The sequence below is a fragment of the Metopolophium dirhodum genome, chromosome 8 (assembly GCF_019925205.1).
Source record: "Metopolophium dirhodum isolate CAU chromosome 8, ASM1992520v1, whole genome shotgun sequence".
NCBI classification, from domain to species: Eukaryota; Metazoa; Arthropoda; class Insecta; order Hemiptera; family Aphididae; genus Metopolophium; species Metopolophium dirhodum.
In genome coordinates, this window is record NC_083567.1 from 6,042,701 (window position 1) to 6,069,006 (window position 26,306).

Genomic DNA, 26,306 nt, shown 5'->3' on the forward strand with positions numbered 1-26,306 from the left:
CATTATTTCACTATCCAATGTTCGCACTGTTTATAAACGCCAGCTGATTTTCGAACTGACCAATGGTAGTGCATACCTTCCCGATGGATGACAAGCCCCCTCCACTCACCTGACAGCATCTTCACCCCGTCTAATGTCTAAATGTTTTTTTCCTTTTCACTCCATTTTATTACATTTTACTATTGGTCTCTTTCATGGCGTCCGGTTACGATTAAAGATTCTTACGTCTGATTGAGCCCCAGAACCACCGACACGTCCGCCTACATTTATCGTTAACGATATAATTCCATAGCCGGGCGGTGAATTTTCACAGATAATCGGCATTGATGGTAATGCATGCGAGGAAACTTCAAAGGATTAGTGATGGGTAAGGCCTACTTACCAAATTACGTGAATAACGTAATTTCAAATTATTATACATCAATAATAATATTAATGTTTGGCTGTTTTGTTTTCAGGTATTATGACAAGAACCCGTCCCATCAGTATCAGGTAAATATTATTGGGCCTTGTGATAATTTATTGCCAAGATAGGTACACAACTATGTCCTTCAAAATATTGGTTCCTATGAAATATTTTTTTTAAATAAAGTAAAATCTGTCCTCATTATACTAAATAAACAACATTTACTGTTATTTTTATTCTATACATTTAGTGATTTCGTCTGATGTATTGAATCTAAAGGTCTGAAGTAAATGTTATGTATCAACAACTTTACAATGTTTATACATATTTTAGGTAACCAATACATCGAGAAAGAATAATATAAATTACAGAATATAATAAGTTCAAATAAAGAAAGCTTAGAAAATTATAAGTTAAAATCTTTCTCCTGATCCAATTTGCGATTCTGGTTGTTTTTCCCAAGAATACCTAAAATGGTTAGAACTGTAATATTAATGGTTTTACTTGTAAGTTGTGAACACGAAAAATCTAAAAATATTATTCATTCAGTAACTTAAAATTTTTATTAAAAACAGGTAGTTAATTATACTTATACCTTATCTTATTTTATTTTAACTATTTCTTAACTTTATCAAATAATCATGTTATACATAATAACGTTACTTTTTAGCACTTGAAATTAAAACCCTAATTAAGGACAATTGTAAAATATTAAAATATTGAAAGACTTTTTAAACAATTGCAATTTCTAAACATTGTGTTTATTATGTCTAATATATTAAATTATAAAACAATATTATTTACACTAGTATTATAATCACGTATTTTATTAGAATTGCTTATTAGTAATTTATAATATTATGTAAATGTGAATACAATGTCTTTTTTTGAATTTTATGGTATAAATAAAATTTAATCTATCTAGTTTAACTTGCGCTTCAATTCAAAAAATGATAAAATAAATATTTTGTTTAAAATGGTACATTATTAAATTCAAGTGGTAGGTAACTTTTTTAATCCAATGAAATTTTCCTAACATTCATGTCTGGTATGTACTACCAGTCTACTGAAATAGTAATGTGAAGATAAAAAGTTTTTAGTACAAAATAATAAGATAATTTTTTGTTTAGATTGATTAGGTCTGTAGGTATGTATATATAAACATTAAAGCCTAGTTTAATGGGCCAACATTTGACCAAGTAGTCTACCAATCTAAACTCAAAGTATAGTAATTGTAATTATTGATGACTTTTCTAATCAATGGGTCAAGTTGCTATCCCAACAACCAAGATATACTGTATTCAGTGATCTTGATGGCAGAGGTAACCACTTGTCATAGAAAATAAAACGTGTGTAGTTGCTTACCTCTTGGTCAATATTGGTACTCTGGTGCTAAACGGCAAAATGAGTTTCACAATTTAGTGCTCATGCCATGTAACCTTCTACCCCTCTATTCTATATGTATTGTTTATTCAAATTTCAATAATAAACTAAAATTGTTGGTACACACCATTATTATATAAATTTATTTTTCAGAATTCCAAATATTTAGTTTCAAAAAATTCTAGCAGTGATCAAAAGTATGGCAGTGTTAGGGGAAATGGTACCTCGTATCCAAGTCCTAGCCGAGGAAGTCCATCGCGAGATCGATCATACTCTAGCAAAAGTTCATATCATTCTCAAAAAAGTCACAGAGATAAGGAGAGAGATTCTCGAGACTATAAATCTAGGAATAGTGATAAATATTCTGGTAAGTGTTTTTATTTAGATATTAAAATACATACTTTACCCCAAATAACTTTTCTGCTAATGATTTAGAACCCTGTTACTATTATGACCCAGTTGATTATTTTAATTAGTAACTTCAATTAAATTTAAGGTATAGTTTTCCTTGTGTAATACTCAGTATTAGCAGCGGGATTCAAACAAAATATTTTCGTCTCATAAAAATATTAGTTTTAACTAGAATTATAAATATTATAGGTAATTAACTTAATACAATTTGAAGAAACCGATATTGGTTTTAAATTTTATTTGGTTTTAAGAACAGTTTTTGAATTCTATGGTTTCGGTTTGGGTTTTGTTAACGATTTTTTTAAGATTTTAGGTTTCAGTCACATTTTAGTAATCAGTGTTTTAAAACTTGGTTCTGGTTACGGTTTTTTAATATGAAAAAACTGCGGTTTTAACTGATTTTCTGAATAAACTGTTTCAATACCTGTTCATATCAAATACCTATGCATCTTGTGTATCCATTTAATCACATTTTGCTATTATTTAATTGTGCCTACTATCTTTTGTTGTTAAATTTGAGATATCCTTGAAAGGAAATAGTACATGGTCTACCTTAATTTTAGGATCTGACCTTTTAATTTTGCATTTTATGAAAATACTGCAGTGTGTAAGATAATTTAAAGGATATTATAAATGTTCAAATCTTTCATTTGCCACATTTAAGTAGTCTATTGAAGATTTGTTGATTATTTTTTTTAAATTTTAGATGAGATACCTAGAAAATATGTAATAGTTTCATTTATACTTTGTAATAACTAATAAAGAATACATTATACATACTTCAAAAATAACTAAAACATTTATCAAATACCTAAGTGTATTGAAACTAGTACATGGTGATACATTTTCTATTATTAGTTTTAAATTATACGGCGAAAGGAGATTTGGAGTTCTAAATATTGTTTATTTGTTCAACTTAATTATAATAATAATATGTAATATATAACTATTATATAACAATGAATTGGTTTAATTATTTCTAGAACTATTTATTTGATTAATGCATTATGAAATTAATTTTTATACTTTATGTAATTTGATATTTATTAAGAGCATAATAAAATACCTAATATGAAATTAAAAATTATATTTATTTTTCAGATTATAGTAGGTCACCAAAAGATAGACGAAGTAGAGATGAATATAGAACAAACCATGATCGGATTAGTCCGGAAGTAATTTATTATTTTTATTACATATTGCATGCTTAATTTTTAACATTAATATTTAATTTTTTAGAAAATGGTTGTTCATTCTGTGAAGTGGTCAAATTCTAGGGATTCTAGAGATTCTAGAGAATCTGGTCAACGAAAAGTTGTTCATAGCTCTTGTCAGGTAAATATTATTTTTGTTTTTTTGTTTTCATAATCTGTAAATGTATTATATAATAATATCTGTAATATATGTTGCAAATACAACAAGTAAATTCATAAATATTTGCTTACAAAGCATGAATAATTGGGTGTCCACATGCCAATGTATTATATGAGACTTCTGTGAAATCACAATTGCTTTGAATTTTTTTACTTAATAATATTTATATTTATGATAAATCTTATTATTAATAACTCATATTTTTCTTAAGTTATTGATAGAATACAAACAAAATGCAAGCAAAAAATTGTACATGGGATTTTGCGATGTATTCTTTTTATATTGTATGCCTTAAAATGATTATCATTTATCAACCAATATCTTATGTTTCATTTATGTGTATATCGATAATTATTAACAATTATTGATATATAGTATCTATATTATTATATTTTATTTAATAATGGTTTGAACGTAACATAATTTTTTGTTCTCAAAATTCTCAGCCCTCAGCGTTATTTCTTAAATCAATTTACCTGTGTATATAGCTTGTTTTAGTTTTATATTTATTTATGTGTAGAGTAGCAGCAGTAGTAGTAATAACCGCGAATCCAGGTCTGGCGGAAGTTCGACTGTCACTAAAGTTGGTGATTGGTCTGAACACACAAGTTCTTCAGGCAAAAAATACTATTATAATTGTAAAACCGAAGTATCCCAATGGGATCAGCCAAGAGAATGGTTAGAAGCTTATCCAGCGTCTCAACCTTCTCGAACACAATACCACCATGGTTTGTAATTATATTAAAAACTTGTAACTTATAACATTAATATATGTTTTTTGTACAGACAAACATTCCAATAACTCTATGATGAGATCATCATCAATGAGCAATCATGTGAACAAAGTTTCACAACAGTCCTCTCAACAACAAGTTAATTCTACAAGTAGACCAACTCACCATCAAAAAGATGCTTATTGGAACCAAATGCGAAGTAATAATCTTCCAATAAATGTCTCGCAATCTCATCATGTGTCTGAGTGTAATGTAGATAGACTTGAACAAGATGGGCCAACAATAATCAATTCCTGTAAGTTAAAAATAAATAATATATGTAAAAAAATGCTTATGTGGTACTATACTCTATTCCAAATAAGAATGACCACTCTATTTTTTGCACACACTGAGTATGGGGAAAATGTTATGACAATTATAGTTCACTATGTATACAGTATACACCGTGATGTTTCATGCCGTGAAATTATAGAACTGCAGTGAACATATAGTTAACAATATATGTCACAAAGTTTTCACCATACTCCACTTGCGCTAAATAAAAAAAAGTGATGATTCTTATTTGGAATAGAGGATAATAGTATTTGCCTAAATAAAATAGACAATATTAAAACAACGTTTCTTAAAGAATCTAAAAATCATACCCTTTTTTGTATCTAATAATATATTTAAACTAAAAACTTATATGGCAGTAAAAGCTGAAGCTTGATACGTGGTATATGATATGTGGAATGTATATTTATTGTTCAAGCATTCTTATTAAATTTTTCAATATATCTTATCGTTAATTTTTGGTATTAGAATATGTTCTGTTTACATACTATATTACTATTTTGAAGTTGGTTTTTACATCTAGGTTTTAAGTATAGCTCATAACCGAATAGGTCACTGCCAGTTACTTATTGCAATAAATATTGTATAATATTCAATTGAATAATAAATCATTATTTCCTGGGTGATTTACCAACCATACTCACTCCCATTTTTTCTATTAATAATAAATTTATTAAAATTTTAATTTTCCAACAGACCATATTTTCAAATTCTAGAGATTTTTTGTACTATTTGAGGAGTATCCTGGGCAAAATAAATTTCTATTTTTTGTACAGAAACCCTCCTTCTTTAGGGGTAATTTTTTTTGAAAATTTTGATGTTCTGTATTTAAAATTTGAATGATTAGTTTATCAGTTCTTAATATGATTTTATAGTTGATAATGTCCTTAACAATGGTTTTACACAAATATAAATTAGATGTAATATCTGATCTAGTACTTACTATACTTGGACTATTTTTACAAATTATTAATGTTGATAAATTAATATTAATCACTACAGTTTAAATTTCTCCTTAGCCTCCATATCTTTGAAACCCATTATCCTCAAAAACTAACTTGCGCTGGACAATTTTTATCTTTCTGTGTAGTAGTAGCTCCAAAATTTCTGAACATTGTAGGGTGGAAAATTATATATGCAACACCGTGCCCATATTATTTGCTTATAAAAAATGATTGGATAGTGTTATTAAAAAAAAATCATGCTGTTGCACAGATAAAATTCTTCTTTACGTGTTGTGACAATTTGGTAGTTATACAACAAATATGGTGCGATAAAAGTTGTCACGCGCAAAACAGTTTTTGCTATGTTGTATATTTGTAAGACGGAGACAATACATGTGGGTGTGACATCCTCTTAAAAAAAAACAGAGTTTGTATTGAAATAGAACATTTCTTAAGTTATCAAGGAAATTAATAAAAATAAACAAGAATTTGTAAATATGGTCTTTAAAATTCTGATTTTTAATAACTTCATTATTGAAGAAAAGGAGATGAGCATGCTTGGTGAATCACCCTGTATACAAAAACGATTCCAAACTATGGTGATAGCAGATCATTATCTATTTCTGAGGATAGTTTTTTTTATATAATTTTATATTATATTTATATTAATATTACTTTATTAGTATTTTTTTTGTTTATAAAATTGAATTCATTTTTGCCAAAAAAATATAAAAATTGCATGTATACCACTGTCATACACCAAAAAAAAGTTATCATCTTTGATCATAAATAATTTGTGGTTAAGAACCTACCTTAACCTACTTTGCTGTAATGTGTAAATAGTAATTAGGGATATACATTCAACTTAAGTCGTCTCATACTCATATTTTTCAATTTAAAATTTTTTTATACCTGTATAATCAAAAAATATATACTTTATAAACTATTTAATTAAGACTAATATAAGTAAACAGTTACTGTTCACACTTTAATATATAAATACAAATATAAAATAGATAATATATAATACATTTATTATGAAATTAATCAGGCGATTCTTCGCAAACCCAAGATATGGAATTGTGTAGTGGTGACAGCACTCCAACTTCGGAAAAGTCCTTCCAACTATCAAATGTACCTGCACAAAGGCACAGTTCTTCTACTCCTCAATCACAAGTACTTTTTTTTCAGTATACATTTTACTATGATTAATATAAAAGTTATTTATCCTAACTGAATTTATTAACATTTAGGTAAAGGGAGCTGAAGTTAACAGTGAACCGTGTGAAAGAACAAATGTTGATGTTGGATCAACAACACCACCATTATCAAATATAACTCAGAATTTAGTTGATTCGTCAACAACCAATAATGTTACTGAACGAAGTCCACCCACTCCTGCGAGCACAGAAACTAATAATACCCAAGAAGTTAAAGGTAATTATTTAATTTGATAACCTATCCATCACACATTAAATTTTTAATAGTAATTAAATTAAGATATTCTAAATAACCCAGTATTATATTTTCTAGTTTTAAAAGTTTTAATTTTTTTTGAAGCTGGAAGAAAACCCTAAATATTCTGATTAAAATATATTTTCTTAAACCTATATATTATTTGCTTTGCTCCAAAATATTTCAAATTCATATTGGCTCCAATGGTTTTCTATATCTATACTAACAGGTAACAACCGATTGATCACTCCAGGTGTTGGACGATTTATTCATGAGATCGAAATACAGTACTAGTAAAACACCAATTATTTGTTATCTTTTTACCACATTATTACTTTAATTTTTTTTACTCATATTACATATTTATTGACTTTGTTTTTGATTGAACGATAATAAGTTTTATTTATATTATATGTTGTCTTATTTATGTATTTGTTTATCTTTTTGATTTTATCTGTCACCCTGTATGGTAAAATAATCTAATACTTAATCGAAGGAAAAAATTTTATTTTTATCATTAACAATACCACACAAAAATGTAATTAAGTCAGAAAAATTATTTCTAAAATCTTAATATCTTCTTCTTCATCAGCTTAACGGTCCATTTAGGACCAGCGCTGCCATTAAAATCTATCTCTAAAGGTGTGTTCTAGTTTATTATTAATAAATCTTTGGCAACTATGTCGATCGATCGGGTTTTGGGTTGTCCTAGGAGTCTTGTTTTATTTATATTGTTGACTCAAACATTTTTAATTAGGTGCTATCTGCTCTTCATGCGTGCTTGAATCATTCTAAGCGTTTTCTCCTAATAAAAGAGAGTATGTCTGGCTTATTATATAGCCTCTTTAAATTTTTATTACTTCATATGCCTATATTTCTGGGTGAAAGATTAGTTTGTAACACTTTCATTTCGAACATTAAGTCTTCTACTATCACATTTGGTCAAAGACTTCACAAGTGCCACATATTATGTTAATACAGGTCGTAGGTGTAGTATACTCTGTTCAAGTTAAGATTGAACCACTTTCGGGCATGAAGACTGAGCTGCCGAACACTACCTGAACCTAGAATCTATACTTGGCAGTCTTCTCAAAATGACCATGTACTTAGTTTTCCCCTTGTTTGAATGCAGTTCCATTTCTTTGCTTACGTTATTTTTGGCTTATTTATTTTTCTGAGAATAATGTGGTCGAAAGAGCTTTGCCTCGTTTTAGGTCAGATTCGACTTCAGAAGGATCTGAGATGCCTTGCAAATAGCGCACTCTGCATAGCGTTTTATCGTAACATTTTTTATATTAAGTTTTTATATTTTTTGGGTATTCTCTAAATTACCACTGCCTTCCAAAGCTCGTCTCTGTTTACACTATCATATGCCTGCTCCACAAAGACTAAATGCAAGTCCTTTTCAAATTAATATTTTATTTTATATATATATTTATAACCTATATTTTTCATATTAATATTTTGTGTTAGTGCGAAGATATGGTTTGTTGTGGATTTTCCCCTACTAAATCCACATTGGTTATTTACAACTATTTATTCAATGTACGGGTTTATTCTTTCTAATGATATCTAATATCAGTGATGTCAATATTTTACACCATGTATCCAGTAATGAAATTTCTCTATAATTGTCTGTTTAATGGGGTTTCCCTTCTTAAATATTGGACCATACGATTGCCGATTTCTATTTTACTGAGATATTCTCGATTTTCCATAATATTGTTTTATTAACTTCACTGATTTTGTTCACAAATATTTTTATTTTAAGCCTCTTAATTAAATTCTCAATTTCTTCATATTTGGGTACCACTATATCTATTTCTGCTGTGTAGCAGTCAATGTATAGTTCTAAATCATATCTTACTGTGGTTTGATTAAGGAGGCATTCAAAATGCTCCTTAAAATTACTTATGATTTGTTTTTTTTTTCTGTGATCATAGTTTCTGTATCACCCATTATGATCCTTGTTAGCAGCTTAAAACAATTTATTTTTAATTTGTTGGCCAATATGTTAGTCTTAATGCATATTTGTATATCATATTATGACTACAGTCATGTCTTCTAGGGAGGGGGGCATATAATTTTCAGTGGCGGATAGACTTATATTTTTTTACCGGAAGTAATTTGAATAAGAGCCCCCAAAAAATAAGACTCAAGCGACATTTTATTTTGATATAACAATACAATACAAAACTATATAATAAATGATAAATTTACTCTTAGTACAGATTCAGGAACGATACTGGTTAGGTTAGTTTCGGCCACTTACAGATTTTTAAAATTAATTTTTTTGTTCAAAATGTGTATTCAAGGGTGCTTTTTAAGAAAGTAAAAAAAAAGCCCAGACAAACTTTGTTTTAAAATTATTAATGAAAAACTTAAAAAATTAAATTTTTTTTGTATAATGTACATTTTTTTTAAAATAAATACTTCGAATTGAATATCGCTTGGACAAAAAATCAAAAATATCCCCTGATTTGCTGTGTAAAACCACCTTGAGTAGGCCTCGTAATTAAACATAGTTATTAAAAAAAACATAATCGGCTAACGTTGCCACTAGCTCGCTACGCAATTAAAAAAAAAAATTTGAAATTTGGTCAATTTTACCAGGCTGTATTGATATTCCCGCAGAATGTATTTTTGAAGACAAAATGGCATCGGCACCGGGCGCCTTAAAATTATTTTCAATCTTCATCACACAAGGTTCAGTACTTGATAAATGGTCCTAGAGACACCCCATACATCAACACAGGATAGGGCCTACCGGGAAAATCCCGAATTCTCGGTGGGCCTATCTACCACTGATAATTTTGGTCCAAAAATTCTGCTCTTAGCAATTTACCCACTGAGGCCTAGACAAAGGGAAATACATGTATCCAGTAGTATAATTTGTAGGCCGTGGCCCGTGATTATAATTTATAAACACTTTATAAACACTTCTAATCACATTGTCATCAAATTTTGTTTTTTTTAACAAATGTTTAATAAATTATTTTAAATGAGGTAGGTGTACCTAATAAAACATTAAAAAAATTATTTCATATGTAAATTTTTAAGGGGTATTATTGCGGTAAAATACATTTTTTTTTCAGAGCAATTTTCTCTGTTTTTAGAGCATTTTAATCCGAGCCCTAGTAATTACGTTGAAATTTTCCTGCTATGCAGATTTAGCAAATCCCATTATTGGAGGCTGAAAAATTCTTCACATTTGGGGTAGTGTTTTGTATGTGTACCATGAAAAACCTACTCCATTTTTGTGTCTCCCTTAAGGTTTCCGCTATTTGGCTCTTGTTACGCCAGTATGTCTTTTGTATAGTTGTTATAGGTATCTAGTGCATACTGCAAAGCTCGAGGTTTGTTTAGTGTTCTAACGTTCCATACACCTGCCTAAACATAGACCATTTTCTGATGCCAGTTGTATGCCATACTGAATTCAATTCAGAGGTTTTTTTATGGTTTCTGAACTGTGAGCTTTTTAAGCCAAATATAGTAGACAATAATAAGATGAATTTTAAAAATGTTATTTATAAGGTTCTTAAAGTAATTTTTTAACAAAACTAAGAAAATAATATTTTCGTCTTGTATTTGAATTAAATTAACATAAATCATAATAACAGGAAGTCCTGTAACAAGCCATGCTGAACAAGTTGTCCAAGTCAACAATGTAATGAGTTACAGGCAGCTTGGAACAACAACGTCTCCCGTCATGTCAAATTTTGTACGTGATGATTTAACATCACATGTTAAATCATGGCCAGCTGATATTTTAGCAAAACAGGTAACATTATTAAATGCATACCTTTATTTGAAAAAAAAATTGCATGATTTTAATAGCTAAGCATTTTATTTTAGGCACAAAAATTAAATGAAGAAGCCCATATATTAGGAAGTGTACACTGTTCACGAGTATCTGCAGAACTAAAATATGCAAGATCTATTGTTCGTTTGACTGAAGTGCAAGCATCCTTACTAGAACACAAGTAAGTTTTAAAAAAAAAACCCCTGCATTTAACTAACTTGGTTCTTTATATTTATTATTCAATTTGGTTTTCAGGGTGTTATTTTTACAGCAACAAATTAAAACTTTAGAAAAATTAAAATCTGAAAATTCATTTATGGGTGAAGGAGATGAAGGAAGGACAACTTAAATATACTATGGCAAGTGTTTTGTTATTTAAATAGTTGTCAACTTTACCATAAGTGACCGCAAACATTTTTTTTTGTTATGTTGATTTTTTACAAACTTTTTATAATTTTGTTTCTGGGTCTCGAGACCAAAAATATGTTCCAATTGTTAGGTATTTGGTATTCTTTATTTATCACTCAAGTTTTTTTTTTTAATTATAGCTGTCTGACTTTTATATTAATTTAAATACAGGTACTTACTAAGTACTAATATTATAGTCTAATTTGTTCTTACATAAAACACTACCCTGGGTGTAGTACCCTTTAGTACTATCTTAAAATATATCCCCATGAAAATCTTAGTATCATTAAAACGATCACCTATACTACTGAATACTGGTAATATTTACTGTATCTAATAATACGAATAATCAGATATAAATTAAAAAAATATTTAGAATAATTCAGCACCATTTTTAATCTCTATGTCATAGCTCTGGTATTTTACTTGTAATATTTAATGTCCAAATTTAATTTGTTTGATATTCAAATATTTGTTATAAAGAAAATAAATATAAAAAATATTAGCATTATATGAAAAGTAAATTTTGTTTGATAAATAAATTAACAAAGTTTTAGAATTTATTGGTATAAAATACTTTTCATATACAATATAAAACTATTTTTTTACAATGGATTTCAGTTTTTGTTTTGTTTAATATATGTAATACAATTTTAACCTGGGATAATTATGTTAGAAGTGTTTTTTGATTCTTCATCTTTCAGGCTTATATTCTATAAATATAATATTATCTACCTCAACATTTTCAATTCAACTAATTACATTATATTGTATTATTTATGTTTAATAGTAAAAACAAAATATTAAATGTTATTGGTTTCATTAAGATTAAATATCAGAACATGAAACAATCTAGTTTGTTTTTGTAAAGTATTGCATAAAGTTTCTTATATCATATTTTTGTAATATAGTTATTAATTATGCCATAATTTTCTATACATAAATTTATTTTTCTTCAGACTAAGTATTATATTTAATTTATTTAATTGGTGAATTAAAGTCTGTGTTGCTTAGAAAAGTAAATATTTAAGGTTTAACAATATGCAAGTTATTTTAGTTAAAAGTTGTATTTATTATTAATTTATTTATTTTTGGTAATTTGAATTAACGGGTTTAATTTAAATGAACCACACAAACTATTTTTTCTTGGTCAATTATATTCCATTTGTAAAATGCTTAAATTATTTGTGGTATAAAAAAAATTGCATTGTATTTATATATTATATATTTTTTTCAATATAAAATTTGTTACTAACCACTCCCTATTTTAGATTTTAGGTCCCAACTACTAATGCAGTTTTCTATCAGATCTCAGCGTTATTATTATTAATTCTACGTATAAAAAAAAAGAAGATGAGCAATTTTGTAATAATTAATCTAGAACTTAAGACTGATAGATATTGACAATGAAAATAAAAATTAATTTTGCCTCCAATTCTTAACTAAAAACAATTAGACAAATATTTATTATTATAGATCAATTTGACTTAAGTTAAACTTTGGAAATAATTAAACATATTGTTCTCTGTATCCAGTAATAATACAATTATTATACTAATGTTATGTAAAACTACTATTAAGACCCAGTATAAATTTAAAATATTTTTTATTAAGCATTACATTTTTATTTTGCCTTTTGACGTTCATCAGAGTTTTTTTGTATATTTTTGCAATGAAAGGGTACATCCTCTTAATACTTACAATATCCTAAATGTTATGATTAAAAATAGGTCTAGAATTTTTGTTGAATAGACACCAATTAAAACCAAATCAGTTTGATAGTAATAAAAGAACAGGTATTTTCTTATAACAATAAAGTCTGACTTACCTAGTTAATAACAAGTTAATGGGCCCAGTGTGCTATTAACACTTCTTATAATGAAGTAATATCATTGATTTAATCAATATTTATGTTGCATACAAATACATATATATTTTATTTATTTTAATTATAGTTATTAATTTTATTTATATCAATATCTCAACAATTTTCAACAGAGACAAAATATATGCAAATACATATTTGAGTCATTATCATTCTAATTTTTTAACTTACAGTTAAGTTGTGGTGTTAATGTGTAGGCTACAATTTTATTCGGACATTTATCAACTTAAAAATAAAAATTTACAGATATTACAATAATGATTGGTATCTAACTAAGTATGTAACTTTGGCATTGCTGAAATTAACCTTCATTGAAATTATATAAGATAAATTAATTATGAACGTCTGACGGGGCTAGTATTTTGTCACGTTATTTATTTTAATTAATTTAGGAAAGTAATAATGTAGCAAAAATATGTGTATAGATATTAACTACTTATGGTTTATTAGTTAATTTATATTTTTATTAAACAGAACCATTTTATGTTTATCTAAATTTAATAATTTAATAATTTAAAAACATTTTTAACTTAGCGAGTTTTTTAAATTGTTTATAATAATTACTGACTTATGATATTTTTTTAAATACTTACCCATTTCTCATAATTTAATTAATTAAATTGAACTGTTTTATTGTTAAAACTTAATTTGTGTTTATCTATCTATACACTATTTTTATGCGCACAAGATCTGCTTGTTTCTAACGTAATTTGTGGACCAGACAAATCCAAAGAGTAGTTCTATAAATAAATAATGTTCAAAGTTCTGAATTATAAATCATGTTCAGAATGATAATAATTATGTATACTTACCTAAGTTGTATGTATTAAATGTATTTTTCCTTTTGTACATTTCATTTTTTATGTACTAGGTGCATTAATTTATCAATCTTTTCCTATTGTACATATTTTTTTAATAATATAATGATTTAGACTGTTATTTATTTAACAAGAATTTACAATTGTTGTTATTGGTATTTGTCAAATGTACAATTGAAAGTGAGTGGTAGAGTTAATTTTGTGATACCAGTATACCAATTCTAAAATAAATTGCTTATATAACATTAAAAATTAAATATCATCACTCGTTTCACATAAATTAAACCATTATATTTTACATTTCTTTAATCATAATACAATATTATGTTGGGCTTATACCTATTTCACTAATAAAACATTGATATAAAATGGTTTGTAAATGTGGGTTATAATACTTAAGGTACTATAATAACTCAATGTACTCTGTTACCCTTACCATACACTAAATAGTTTGAAAAGATAGTCTAATACTTTGTCGTATAGTTATAAGTAACTAAAGAACATTTTGTTTATTATTTAATTTGATGAGCCATGTGGTTAACCCCTGGTGATAGTGTAATAGTACCTTAATGTGTGTGTGTCGCTTTTTATTATCCAATTAAGAACTATTACCTAGTTTAACTTAATGCAATTTATATATAACTATTTAAAAACGTTTTTATGAAATGTGTTTGTAATGGATGTTATTATACAAGGTCATATTACAGAGAGGTTAACCAAGCCTGCTCATCTCCCTTTTTCTTTAATAATGCAGTTATTTAAAATTTGATTTATTTGTAAATTCTTGAAATTTTTGTACTACTTAAGGAATCTCATGTGAAGATAAAAACTTCTGGTTTTTTTTTATGACAACCCTCTTCTGTAACTATTTAGTGGATGGTACATATCAAAATTTAAATTTGAACGAGTAGTTTTTGGGTTATTTTACTTTATGTACTAAAACTAAGAATAATGAGTTGAAGATATGGCGGTAATTGTAATTTAAAATTTTTCGTAATTTATATTAATTAACCTATATTAAATATTTATAATTTACTAGCTGATCCCGTGCACTTCGTTGTCCATTAAATGTATAATATGACTCAAACTTTGTTCAATTCGTTATTTAATATTCGGTGTATACTGTATGGTATTCAAAATTTATCTTAACTTTTCCGTTGCACAGAATAAAAATTCTTATTTGCAGCAGTATATTATCAGGTAGGCAATCTACTTGCGGTAGATCGCGGACCCCGTGCTGTTTGTACGTAAGTGTATGATTTAACTCTAAAGTATTAAAGTTATACCAAGTTTGTCGTATTCCACCTATGGTGGACTAATATAATCAATTAATACAAAATTCTAACCTAACCGTGTACTAATATCAGATCAATAAAAAAAAACAAATTTAACCATTTTTAAATTAGCCTGTCTTACTCCCATCTACACACAAACATTTATATATAACATATATCGACAACAAATAATAATACAAATCAACAAAAATGCCCGATTAACCAATAGACCAATATTATATAATACACTGTTGCGCCTGTTGTATTTTTTACATCCAGATTTCCTACTTTTCCCGTGGATTTTCCTAAAATTTTCTTTCGTAAAAACCTTCTGGCAATTACGAACATCTTAAAAAAAATTTGATCCAAGACGACCAGCTGTTCTCGATTGATGAGGTAACGACATTTTTCACGCTCCATTTTTATATATAGATAAAAATAGTCCAAGTACTTATAATAAATATTGGTTCCAATATTACATCTATTTTATATTTTTATAAATCTATTTTTGAGCACATTTTCCTTTATATAAACATTTTAATGACTGAAAAACTACTTGTTCAAATTTTGAATGTAGTTGGTACATCAACTCTTCAAAAAAAATCATCCAATTATCTAATTATTTTACAGTTAAGAAAGAAAGTGGGTTGTCAAGGAGCTATTAAAAGTGTTAAATATTAGCAGCTAAAATATAGTTATGCTAAAATACACGAATAATAAAAAAAAATTCGGTTCGGACAAAATAATTTTGGATTTTTTATGCGCGCCCAGGTTCTCATTTGAAAATAGACATTTGTATCGCCACTGGACAAAATTGTAGCACAAAAATATCCAGAATAACTTCATTATTAAAAGAATAATGGGGTGGGTATGTTTCATGAACCTATCTGTAATCTGTATATTATGTATACATACTAAATTAAATTCGAAAATAATGTATCTAATGTCACTCTGTATTTAAGGAATTTAAGTGTTCATAAACAAATTCCCAATAAAAATAAATCATATAAAAAAATAAATATTTATTATGCCTGAAAAATAGTAAGTATGTAATGTTAAGTTTAATTTTTGTACATTTACTTATTTAAAACAAATATTTCATGTTACCTATTACAGTGGATCTATCAAAGGATAGTCTATACAGAATTCTAGTATGTTTATATTTATTATAATTATATTTATTTATCAGCGATAAAACTCATGCACCTAGTTAATTGCATAGCACAGAAACCAGTGCTCAACACATTCTCTGGTACTAGTTGATTATATAGCTGAAAACAAATTAATACAAGAGTTTATGAAAAAGTTGTACATACAATTAATAATCCAGGATGGAGATTACTGTGTCAGTGGGTTTTATATTTTTTCAAACTGTTTTCATAATTCAGAAATATTAGGGAAATTGACAATAACATTTATGAATTTAAAAAACGGCATGAATAAATTGTTGTTTACAGATTTATACTTAACTTGGCAACAAAAATGGACTGACAGAAAAAAATATGGAACTGCAATCGTTTCTAAACCCAAATAAGAATCACGGAAAAAAAAAACCCACAAACTAAACAGAAACTTCTACTTGTTTATACAAAAGGGAAAAATAGACATATATCATTGAAAAGGTATTGTCGAATAGATTTTCACAAACAAATTGTTTACACATGTTGCTATTAAGGCAACAAATAAGGTAAACTATGAATATAGGAAGGAATACAGGAATGGCGCCATCGGCCCAGTAATAAAAATTTGCAGTTGAAATTGTGTAATATAAAATATAAAAAGGAATGTCCATATATTTATATTTTATCTAGGCTCAAAAACTAAAATACAAAATACCTATTTTCCCCTTAAAAAACGTTTATACGAATAAAAGGAGAAGCACAAACACTGTACCAATCAGAAATTCCATACTTTATAGCGTTTTGATTTTAAAATTAAACAGGAGTGGCGTCTTCTATTTATTATTTGGAGGTTGATTGTAGTCATGGTTGTAACACAATACCTAATAATTTTAAATATATGTATTTGTTAATTCGTTTTATTCTAGGATTTCTACTACACTTCTAGAAGATTTGATTTATTTTTTGCATATTTAGATCAATGCTTAGGCCTAAAAGTAGTTGAAACTTGAACATTTATTTTTTTTGGTAATTAAATAAATGTTATTGGCCATTGGGCTGTTGCTATAGGTCACAATAGTCATGAACATATGAAAACAATTGTTATTTCAATTATTATTTATTTGATATGGTGTAACGAAAGGTTGTTTTATAATTAATATTAAACTGTACATATTTTAAAAAATAAATACAATTTAAAATGTCTGATTTCAACAAAACAGTAAGAATTATCACCTCTCAAACAATTCAAACAGTATATTACTTATCGGTCTACGATTATTAATGTCTGGTACAAAGAGAGGACGTGTGTTGCGTCCTCAGAATATAACTGAAAAATGGAAAATATCTCTCGTGCGTGTCACATGAGTCACCAATTCGGCTTACTATTGATGAAAAAAAAATGGCCTTTTAGTAGTTTAGTATTACTATCTAAACTTTTCGAATTTAATATTTGACTTTTGGTTACTCACCAATCAACAGGTGATAAATGTTTTTAAAATTAAAATTTATTAGAGGTAATATTAATTTGTTTGTTATTTTTATTGTACTTTAAATCATAAATCATAGATAACATTTAGAGTATAAATGTGATAGATAGATGGATAATTTAAAGTTAGGTACACAGTAATTTAAGGAATAAATAATTGTTTAAGAACTTAATGTTTACTAAACTTATTAACAACTATTTTAGATTCTGAGCGAAGTGATGATGTATTGATTTTACAATGATGTGTTTTTTTTTTGTGTGTAATCACCTTTTAGGGCAGTAAAAGTGCTTGGATTTTCTTCAACAGTAATTTTTCTGATAGGAAAGTGAATCTAATTGGTACTTTGGGGAGTCAAAAGTAAAAATTTCTCAGTAGTTTTTGCGACGTGAAAAACAAAAGAAAAATTAAGGAAAAACCGGAATTTTTGCGCAAAATCTGTTTTCGAAAAAATCGATTTTGGTTTTTGGTGTAACTCTAAAACAAATGAACGTATATACATGAAATTTTCACTGGTTGTTTATATTTGCATTTTCTATACACGATAAAATTTTAAAAATATTTTTATTCGTTTTGAACTGTTTAGGAACATTTTCAGTTTCCAATTTTATTAGTATTTTTTTCTATGGATGTCAATAAAACTTTATTTGTTGGGTAAAAAAGCTTGACAATTTAATACAAGGCTCCTACTATATTGTTACTATGATATTTGAAAAATATTAAAAATCCTTAGTCACAGTTTTTATTTATAAGCATTAAGTTCAAATCTTGACAAAATACTGAAAAATCACGAAAATTAGCAAATTATTTTGAGTTGAGAATTCATAAAATTTTTCCTTTTAAATCTAAGATTTGAAAATGTAATACAAGATTATCCATAAGTTTGTCTACGCTTTATCAAAAAAAAAAAATGTCTACAAGAAAGTCAAATTAAATTTTTATGAGCGTTTGAAATTCACGTTTTTACAATATTTGATATTCACTCGATTTCTCATGTTACGATTTATTTATTTTGTTGTAATTAAAAAACGTATGACTGTAGATACTTGAAAATTTCACCGAATGTTTATATTAGCATTTTCTATACACGATAAAATTTTGAAAATAATTTGACTCTTTTTGAGCTGTTTACGGACATTGTCAGTTTTAAATTTTTTTGGTTTTTTTTCTATAAATATCAATAAAATTTTATTTGTTGGGTAATGAAGCGTAAAAATTTAAAGTTCTAATTTTGACAAAATTTATAAAATTTCAAATTTAATAATTATTTTGTAGTTAAAAATGTATAAAATGTTCAACTTTTATAGCTAAGGATTGAAAATTAAAAACAAGGCTCCACGTAAATAGGTTATTTATAAATTACTTCATTCACAATAAAATCATCAAATATACTTGGTAATATCATATGCTGACTGACAGTGCCACAATAACCGGGTGTGTTGCTTGTGTTGAACACACGGGCCCAGAGCCCCAACCCATAATGGGGGGCCCCAATGATAAAAATTTAAAAAAATACAGAAAGGAAAAAATAAAACCATTTTGTTATAATAATAATTATTAATAAAGATTGAACACAATAGATAGGTTTTGTTTTGTACACAACATTGTCATACACCAACGTTTATTTTGCGGACTGTACTTATAACCGAAATTATACCCACGCGTTTTAATTATGTTAACCTTATTTTGAATGAGTAAAAACTCAAAATTCCAAAGTATGTTTTCAAATTTGGAAAAACTAATTTTACAACAGTCGATAGAATAATTTTTCAAAAGTAAGGGAGGGGGGCCTATTCATTTTATTTACACACGGGCCCAAATTGGCTTAGTTGCGGCTCTGCTGACTGACCGTTTTCGCACAGAATCGTTTTTCTTATACAATGATATTATATCATTGAATTCAAATTTAACACAATCCATTACAGTGACCCACTTGTAACACTGTATACAGCAGAGTGACATCCACTTACCCACCTTTTTTTTAGTTGCATTTGAAGCGACTGTGATGATTGCGGGCAACTGCCATATTTTTGTAACTGCCTTACAAATTTTTTGGTATTCAAAAAGTATATTTTTTTAAGTAGGTTCTTCGATTTATTAAAATTAAATTTTAGATGAGTAGTTTAATTTGTACGGGTTTATAACCACGGGCCTAGATTTAAGTGCCCTTTAGTTTTTTTATATGAAGTGGTAAATCTAAATTTTATACACCAACTGTGCAGTGCGCTCAATTAATTTTATAAGCACAGAATATTCAATATATCAATAGAAGCGAGATATTGCTCCTCTTGACTCTTTATTTACTCTATGTGCCGCCTGCATGAACAAACGTACCGAAATTAGGGCTCTAGATATACATATATATGAGTCGCACGGTTAAACGGCCACAGGCTACGCTGCGTACGCTAGGGTTGCTTTTTTGACCCGCGTAGTATATAATTGTTCTATGGTAGACTAAGTTTAGGGCCATGTTTTCATAGATATTATAATTATTTTAGTATTTATATATAGATTCTTACACGAAGTAGAGAAGAGAAGTTGATAACATTCGACTTGGCCAGGAGAAAAAAAGTGGCTTAGTTTTCGACGACAAATTTGTAGTTTAAATATTATCCACCAGCAGCACCACAAGCTTCGAAGGCCGGGTGTTTGAATAATTGCATTAGACACCTTCTCTTAAAAATATTTAAATATTTCTAAAACACTATTATATTAATAATAATAGGTGATGTGCCCAAGTATAATACATAAAATAATATACATATAAGTAGGTAGTTATCACATAATATTAATAAAGTAGTTACAACTTGGACTGTTTTGATAAATTATTTTGATTTTTAGTCTATAGTTGAATTTCCCAAATGTTTAACAGTTCAATATCCTATAACAGTTCATACAACATGTGTCAAATACCTAGTTTTTAATGTAAATTTTTTAGTTTTACTTGTAATATATTTGTTTTTAATTCAAATCTTAATTGTTTCATTTGTCTATATAGTTATAGAGTGTTCTCAGGGCTTAAAGTGTGAAAAATTCCAGAGGGGGCTAATGTCTCCATATAGTTTTAACTTTTAAGCGTTCCTTTATAATTTTATGTATAAAACTTAATTTGTTAAATGGGACGCATTTTAACCGTCATCAGAGGTAGGGTTGACTGAGTCCTCCTGCATCCCCCCCTCCACTTTAACCCCCGAGTATTCTGTGTTGTGACTTATAAATAATATCCTGATTTGGGTAGTATTTTTTACAAATTATGTTAATATAAATAGTAAACTATATTTACTAACATAAACAAATGTGTTATTTAATTAAAACTATATAATTATATCCCAATGAGATGATAAAAACATGAAACTTAAAATTAAATATGTTATAGCCTATAGGAATATTGTAATAAAGATAAATTAATATATAATACATTTTTACAAAAGGTTAAAATTCGATTTACTTAATATGTACCTAATAGTTATTTACGGGGTTATTTATTAATTATAGTTAATCTTACATCAAGATAAAAGTTATAAAAATATTGTTTATTCCCTAGTTAATTATCATATTAAATTATAATATTTAAATTTAAAGTATAATAGTATCTTGAAAATTACTTTTTTTTTTTTTATTCATTTACGTAATTTACAATCTATACAAAGTTATGTACAATGAGCAAATAGAATATTTATAGTATAAGTAGCAGAATTTGACATTTTTGGGCAGGCACTCAGCAGCACCACCCGACTAAAAAAAAAATTACTTAAAATGATTTTATGTACAAATAATTTATCTAAGTGTATAAATTATTAGTAGGTACCAAATAATAATATATTATTGTGGAGTAATCCTATTTAGTAATTACCTACTTAAAATTTATATAAAAAAAAAATGTAAATATTATTTCGTCTATCATATAGTCACAGTACCTTTGGAGCTCTAAACAATGAAATATTTTTTCCTTCACTTCCACTAGCGTATCCTGTCTTACAGCCTAGTAAATAGCATTTATTTGGCATTTTAAATTATTTAATTTACCTATCAAACGTTTAAAATAATATTTTAAAACTTAATATAATATTTATTGTTTGGTCACCTAATAGTCAATAGTAGACATTTAAATGGGTAGTCATAGTTCTTACAATAAATCTAATAAATTTGGAACAATATTGGGAAGGGATTTATATTTTAAATACTATTTGTTATGACTGGAAGTCTTCCTCTGTATGTTTATTTTATTGAATTCGTGACTATATTTATACTTTACATTAGTACACTATGGTGTATATTTAATGCACCATAATAGAAAATAATTAATATAACCGGCCTTCGAGTAGTGTGGCGGTGCCTAGCGGTATTCATGTTAACTAAATTTGTGCCACTTTTTTCACGGAGTGTTATCACTTTCTCTTCTCTACATCGTGGATTCTTATATTTCTGCATATTTTGTATACGGAGTTTTGTCTCCTTATCTCTAATCTTCATGTATTCAACATATGGCTACACTGGAGCACCGCCCGTTTTAGCAGTGTGAATGTGAAAACGATATCTCACAAACTAACTAGGAACATCGATCGATGTTTTTTAGACTCTGGCTTTGATTTTCTGTATGGTGTTTATACTTTATTTTTTCTTTTGTTGTCCTATACTCCTATCCGAAAATTGATTTCGATAAAAGCAATATAATTATCGCATTATCGATAGTCAACTTTAAATGTGAAATATCCGAATTTTGGAGGCAAATTTCAAGTACAAATACATTATGAATCGGAGTAATAAAATATCAATTGAATTAAATCCATTTTTGCAATCGACATCACAAATTCCGTCCGGGACATCAAACAGTAAGCTGTGGATTTATTTGAAATTTGTAGGGAACGTCTTTAAATTTGATTAAAAAACAGAAATTATTTTAAAATGTAATAAATAATTTCTTTTAGTTTTTAAATGTTTGTTAATTTTACAGATGGCAAAAAAAAAAAAAGCAAACGTCCTTATACTAAAATAGTACCGGACCGTTCTAACATTGAAACTGTCAGTTATCAAAAATTAGTTGTACCAAAGCGTATGCATAGTCCTTACTGGAAATATTTTGGTTTTCCTGCCTCAGACAATGGCAGTATACTTACCCAAGATCGAATTATATGCATACTTTGTAAAAAGCAGTTTGCTTACAAAAGTAACACTACCAACTTGAGAGTACACTTGCAAAGCAGGCATAAGACTGAATTAATGGTACTGGAAATGGGGTCATCTAAAGATGGAAGTCCGAAAAAAAGACATGGCAAAAATGAACTAATGTTATTAGCTACATCTGAAGGCCAAGTGGATGTTAATAGGTCAAGTTGTAGGATAAAACAACAGGATGTGTATATACAAGGAGAAATTAATGAACAGTTTGTTGGAGAAAACGTTGCTAATATCCAAGAACAACCCTCTCAGATGTCAGTTATTTTTCAAGAGATTGACAATACAGTAAGTAATAGTTTGATTTATTATCATTAATTTTCAATGTTTCTTAAATATTAATTTAACTAATTTATGATAAACAATGACATTTTTCATTTAAAAATATTATTTATTCACTATCTAATTAAATATACATCTATAATATTTTTTTGTTTTTCAGCCAAATGATGTGATCAGTAAAGTTGTATCGGATGCAATTATTGATTTTGTTATAGCTGATCTTCATTTACCAGATATTGTAGAAGGCAAAGGCTTTCAACGCCTTATTGCTACGTTAAGGTCCCCATGTGAAATTCCAGGAAAATATAAATTAGAACAGTACATAATTCCAAGAATTTATGAAACAACTAGATCTGCTGTGCTCAATAGCATTGCAAACAGTTGCAGCACTTTTGCTTTAGGTGTAGAAGAATGGAAATGTTCTAGCTTAAATGTTTATATTACAATAAGTGTATTTTTCCAACAGGTAATATTATTAATAAGAATTAAAAATAACTTAAAAATAATGTAATAACAAATTTTTTAAATGTATAGTTGGATAAAGAAGGTTTGTGTATTAAACAACTAGCCACAATTTTATGTAATCCTAACAGAACTGCTAATGAATGGTGTGGAATTTTGGGTTCGTTGTTTGTAAATTGGAGTATTAATATTGAACAAGTAAAAACTGTCATCAAAGCATTTACAAATGAAAATTTAGATGCAGCATTACGAACTCAAGGTTTTGTTCTGATACCTTGCCTAATTTATGAATTACAAGTATGTATAAATTAAAATTGAAATTGAGAATATTTTCAAATATTGATATTTATTTATTTTTTAGAATTTATGTACAAAAAGTTGTTTTGAAACTGAAGAAGTATTAAATGTTTTAACAAAATGTAGAACAGTTTCTGCTAAACTACATCACCATAATGCTTTAACATCTGTCACAGTTCAGGATAATGTTGTTCAAGTATATAATTCATTTCTCAGTCGAGAGTACCCACAAATTTGGACAACGACTTATCACTATTTAGAACGTTTTGTTCAACGAAAAGAAACCATAACAACTTTATGTAACACATTGGATATTGGGTTTTTTCCCCATGAATTGTTAACTGATAAAGATTGGTCAGTTATTGAAGATGTTGTTACAACACTTGAGCCCTTAAAAGTCACTGTTACTACTCTTAGTGAAGAAAAGATACCATTGATATCATTATTGAAACCTTTGATTAATCAACTAACCAGCTATCATTTGAAAGTTAAACCCAGTGATTCAAATCTTGCTGCTAGTTTAAAAAACACATTTTCTAATGAACTTCACTGGAAGTAAGAATATGATACATCAACAATAGTTGTTATTGATTTGCTCATAATTAATTTAAATTTTTAGGTACAATAATATTGATGTACAAACATTTTTACACATAGCAACATTATTAGATCCAAGATTCAAAGATTTTCCTATGACTGAAGGTGAAGAACATCTTCCAACAATTAAACAGGAACTTGTTAAAATGGTTGAAATAGAAGGTTCTGTGACTTATGATAATAAACCGAGTGTGACAGAAGTTGACACAAATGTACCTAAAAAACCTAGAATATCAGGTTAGTGTATCAATTTTATTATAAACATTTTAAATTGTAGAACAATGAAGAATATATTTGTAATTAATTTAAATTATGGTTTAGGTATTGGATTTTTACTTGGAAGTGTTGCTAATGTAAAAAGTTCTCCTATTGTTAATAAACATAATATGTCACTTGAAGATCGACTTAATTTAGAAATTGCTCAGTATGAATCTGAACCAACTCCTTGTCTCGAAGAGTGTCCACTTATGTGGTGGTCAAGAATGTCATCAAAATGTCAAAATCTTATAAGGCTGGCGAGAAAACACTTTGTGTATGCTCTTAGTGGATCATCTAGTAAATTACCACTTGAGTTACAAACACTATTTTATATAAAAAGATCACAAATAAATCAAGAACTAGTAGATAAAATGATGTTTATTAATGCAAATACAGTAGAAAATAATTGATCATAAAAAAATTAATTTGTTTACATTTAAATGTAAATAATGTACATAGTTAAATCTTAAAATATATTTTTTGATTGCTATTTAAATATTTGTATATAGTATAATTATTACTACATGAGTGAGACTACATTTCATTCAACTATAACTGAATATTCTGACTATTTTTAAGTTGCATTTGTTTAATTTTAATTAATTTATATATTTATGCTACTTTGATATATTATATATATATTATGTTATAAACAATTAATAAATATTGCTGTATCTATTTTTTTTTTTTGCAACAGAAAAGGTAGTTTTGAAATAACTAATAAGTTGTATTTATATATAAAAATGTGTTTTATAATTTAGTTAATGTATGTAGAAACTTTTCAATTTGAAATTGTAACAACAATAAAAATATATTAATGAAGATTATAGTCTAATTATTAGTATTTTAATTTGTAAACTAATATGATTTTTCGAATTTCTAGTTAAATTCTTAGCCAATTATTTGAATATTGGACAGAAACAATATCCAAATTTAAACTGAAAGCAACATTAAAGTTTAACCGAGTACAGGACATATAAAACAACTTTAAAGATAGATCAATATTTTTCTTGAATCAACTTTTTGGTTGTATAAGTGTATAGATTGAAAGCCGTGATTTTCTACCTTTGTCTATTATGGCGCAATATGGAAGGAATTTAGATTTTATGGTAGTCTTCTTGAGATCGTCTTCCCAACATTTTCAAAAATTAAAATGATAATTTTTTAGGATTTAGATGCGAAAGTTAATTTAAAGTAAACCTCACATCAAATTGAATATGTTTTCAGAATTGTTAATGTTTTTCTAGATAAATCTGTGCATAGGAAATAGAACACCTCTAAATTCATATGTTGTGCGTATAATAGAAAAAGACAGAAAATCACTACTTCCAATCCCAACAAAGGGGATATCGGTGCAAACTGTAATATTTGTTTTATCTCAAACCCACAGCAACATACATAAT

The 26,306-nt window shown here is 27.4% G+C and overlaps 2 protein-coding genes across 3 annotated transcripts; both read left to right on the plus strand.

Annotated features, from left to right (window-relative positions):
• The first annotated feature begins 120 nt into the window (after nt 1-120).
• LOC132951217 (WW domain-containing adapter protein with coiled-coil) lies at nt 121-11,439 on the plus strand. The gene is made up of 12 exons (XM_061022993.1): nt 121-367; nt 459-492; nt 1,943-2,156; nt 3,302-3,375; nt 3,440-3,535; nt 4,095-4,302; nt 4,361-4,603; nt 6,637-6,761; nt 6,839-7,022; nt 10,661-10,821; nt 10,896-11,023; nt 11,098-11,439. Exons 1-12 carry the CDS (start codon nt 327-329, stop codon nt 11,189-11,191), a joined length of 1,602 nt encoding a protein of 533 aa, XP_060878976.1. The 5' UTR covers nt 121-326; the 3' UTR covers nt 11,192-11,439.
• A 1,082-nt stretch (nt 11,440-12,521) lies between these two features.
• LOC132951216 (E3 SUMO-protein ligase ZBED1-like) lies at nt 12,522-25,963 on the plus strand. 2 transcript variants are annotated; one of them, XM_061022991.1, is made up of 8 exons: nt 12,522-16,572; nt 16,685-22,664; nt 22,787-23,295; nt 23,450-23,755; nt 23,824-24,048; nt 24,113-24,603; nt 24,668-24,882; nt 24,967-25,963. In XM_061022991.1, exons 2-8 carry the CDS (start codon nt 22,583-22,585, stop codon nt 25,311-25,313), a joined length of 2,175 nt encoding a protein of 724 aa, XP_060878974.1. In that variant the 5' UTR covers nt 12,522-16,572; nt 16,685-22,582; the 3' UTR covers nt 25,314-25,963. The 2 variants fall into 2 exon arrangements, with proteins under 2 accessions (XP_060878974.1, XP_060878975.1); XM_061022992.1 differs by having other exon boundaries at nt 16,685-16,849; nt 24,967-25,962.
• Nucleotides 25,964-26,306: the final 343 nt, after the last annotated feature.

Excerpts from the sequence above, each read along its gene's own strand:
- LOC132951217 (XM_061022993.1), top strand. The coding sequence starts at position 327 with ATGGTAATGCATGCGAGGAAACTTCAAAGGATTAGTGATGG. Across the intron at positions 4,604-6,636 it reads GCCAACAATAATCAATTCCT|GCGATTCTTCGCAAACCCAA; the intron begins GTAAGTTAAAAA and ends GAAATTAATCAG. Across the intron at positions 6,762-6,838 it reads CTTCTACTCCTCAATCACAA|GTAAAGGGAGCTGAAGTTAA; the intron begins GTACTTTTTTTT and ends ATTAACATTTAG.
- LOC132951216 (XM_061022991.1), top strand. The coding sequence starts at position 22,583 with ATGAATCGGAGTAATAAAATATCAATTGAATTAAATCCATTTTTGCAA. Across the intron at positions 23,296-23,449 it reads TTCAAGAGATTGACAATACA|CCAAATGATGTGATCAGTAA; the intron begins GTAAGTAATAGT and ends TTTGTTTTTCAG. Across the intron at positions 24,604-24,667 it reads TCTAATGAACTTCACTGGAA|GTACAATAATATTGATGTAC; the intron begins GTAAGAATATGA and ends TTAAATTTTTAG.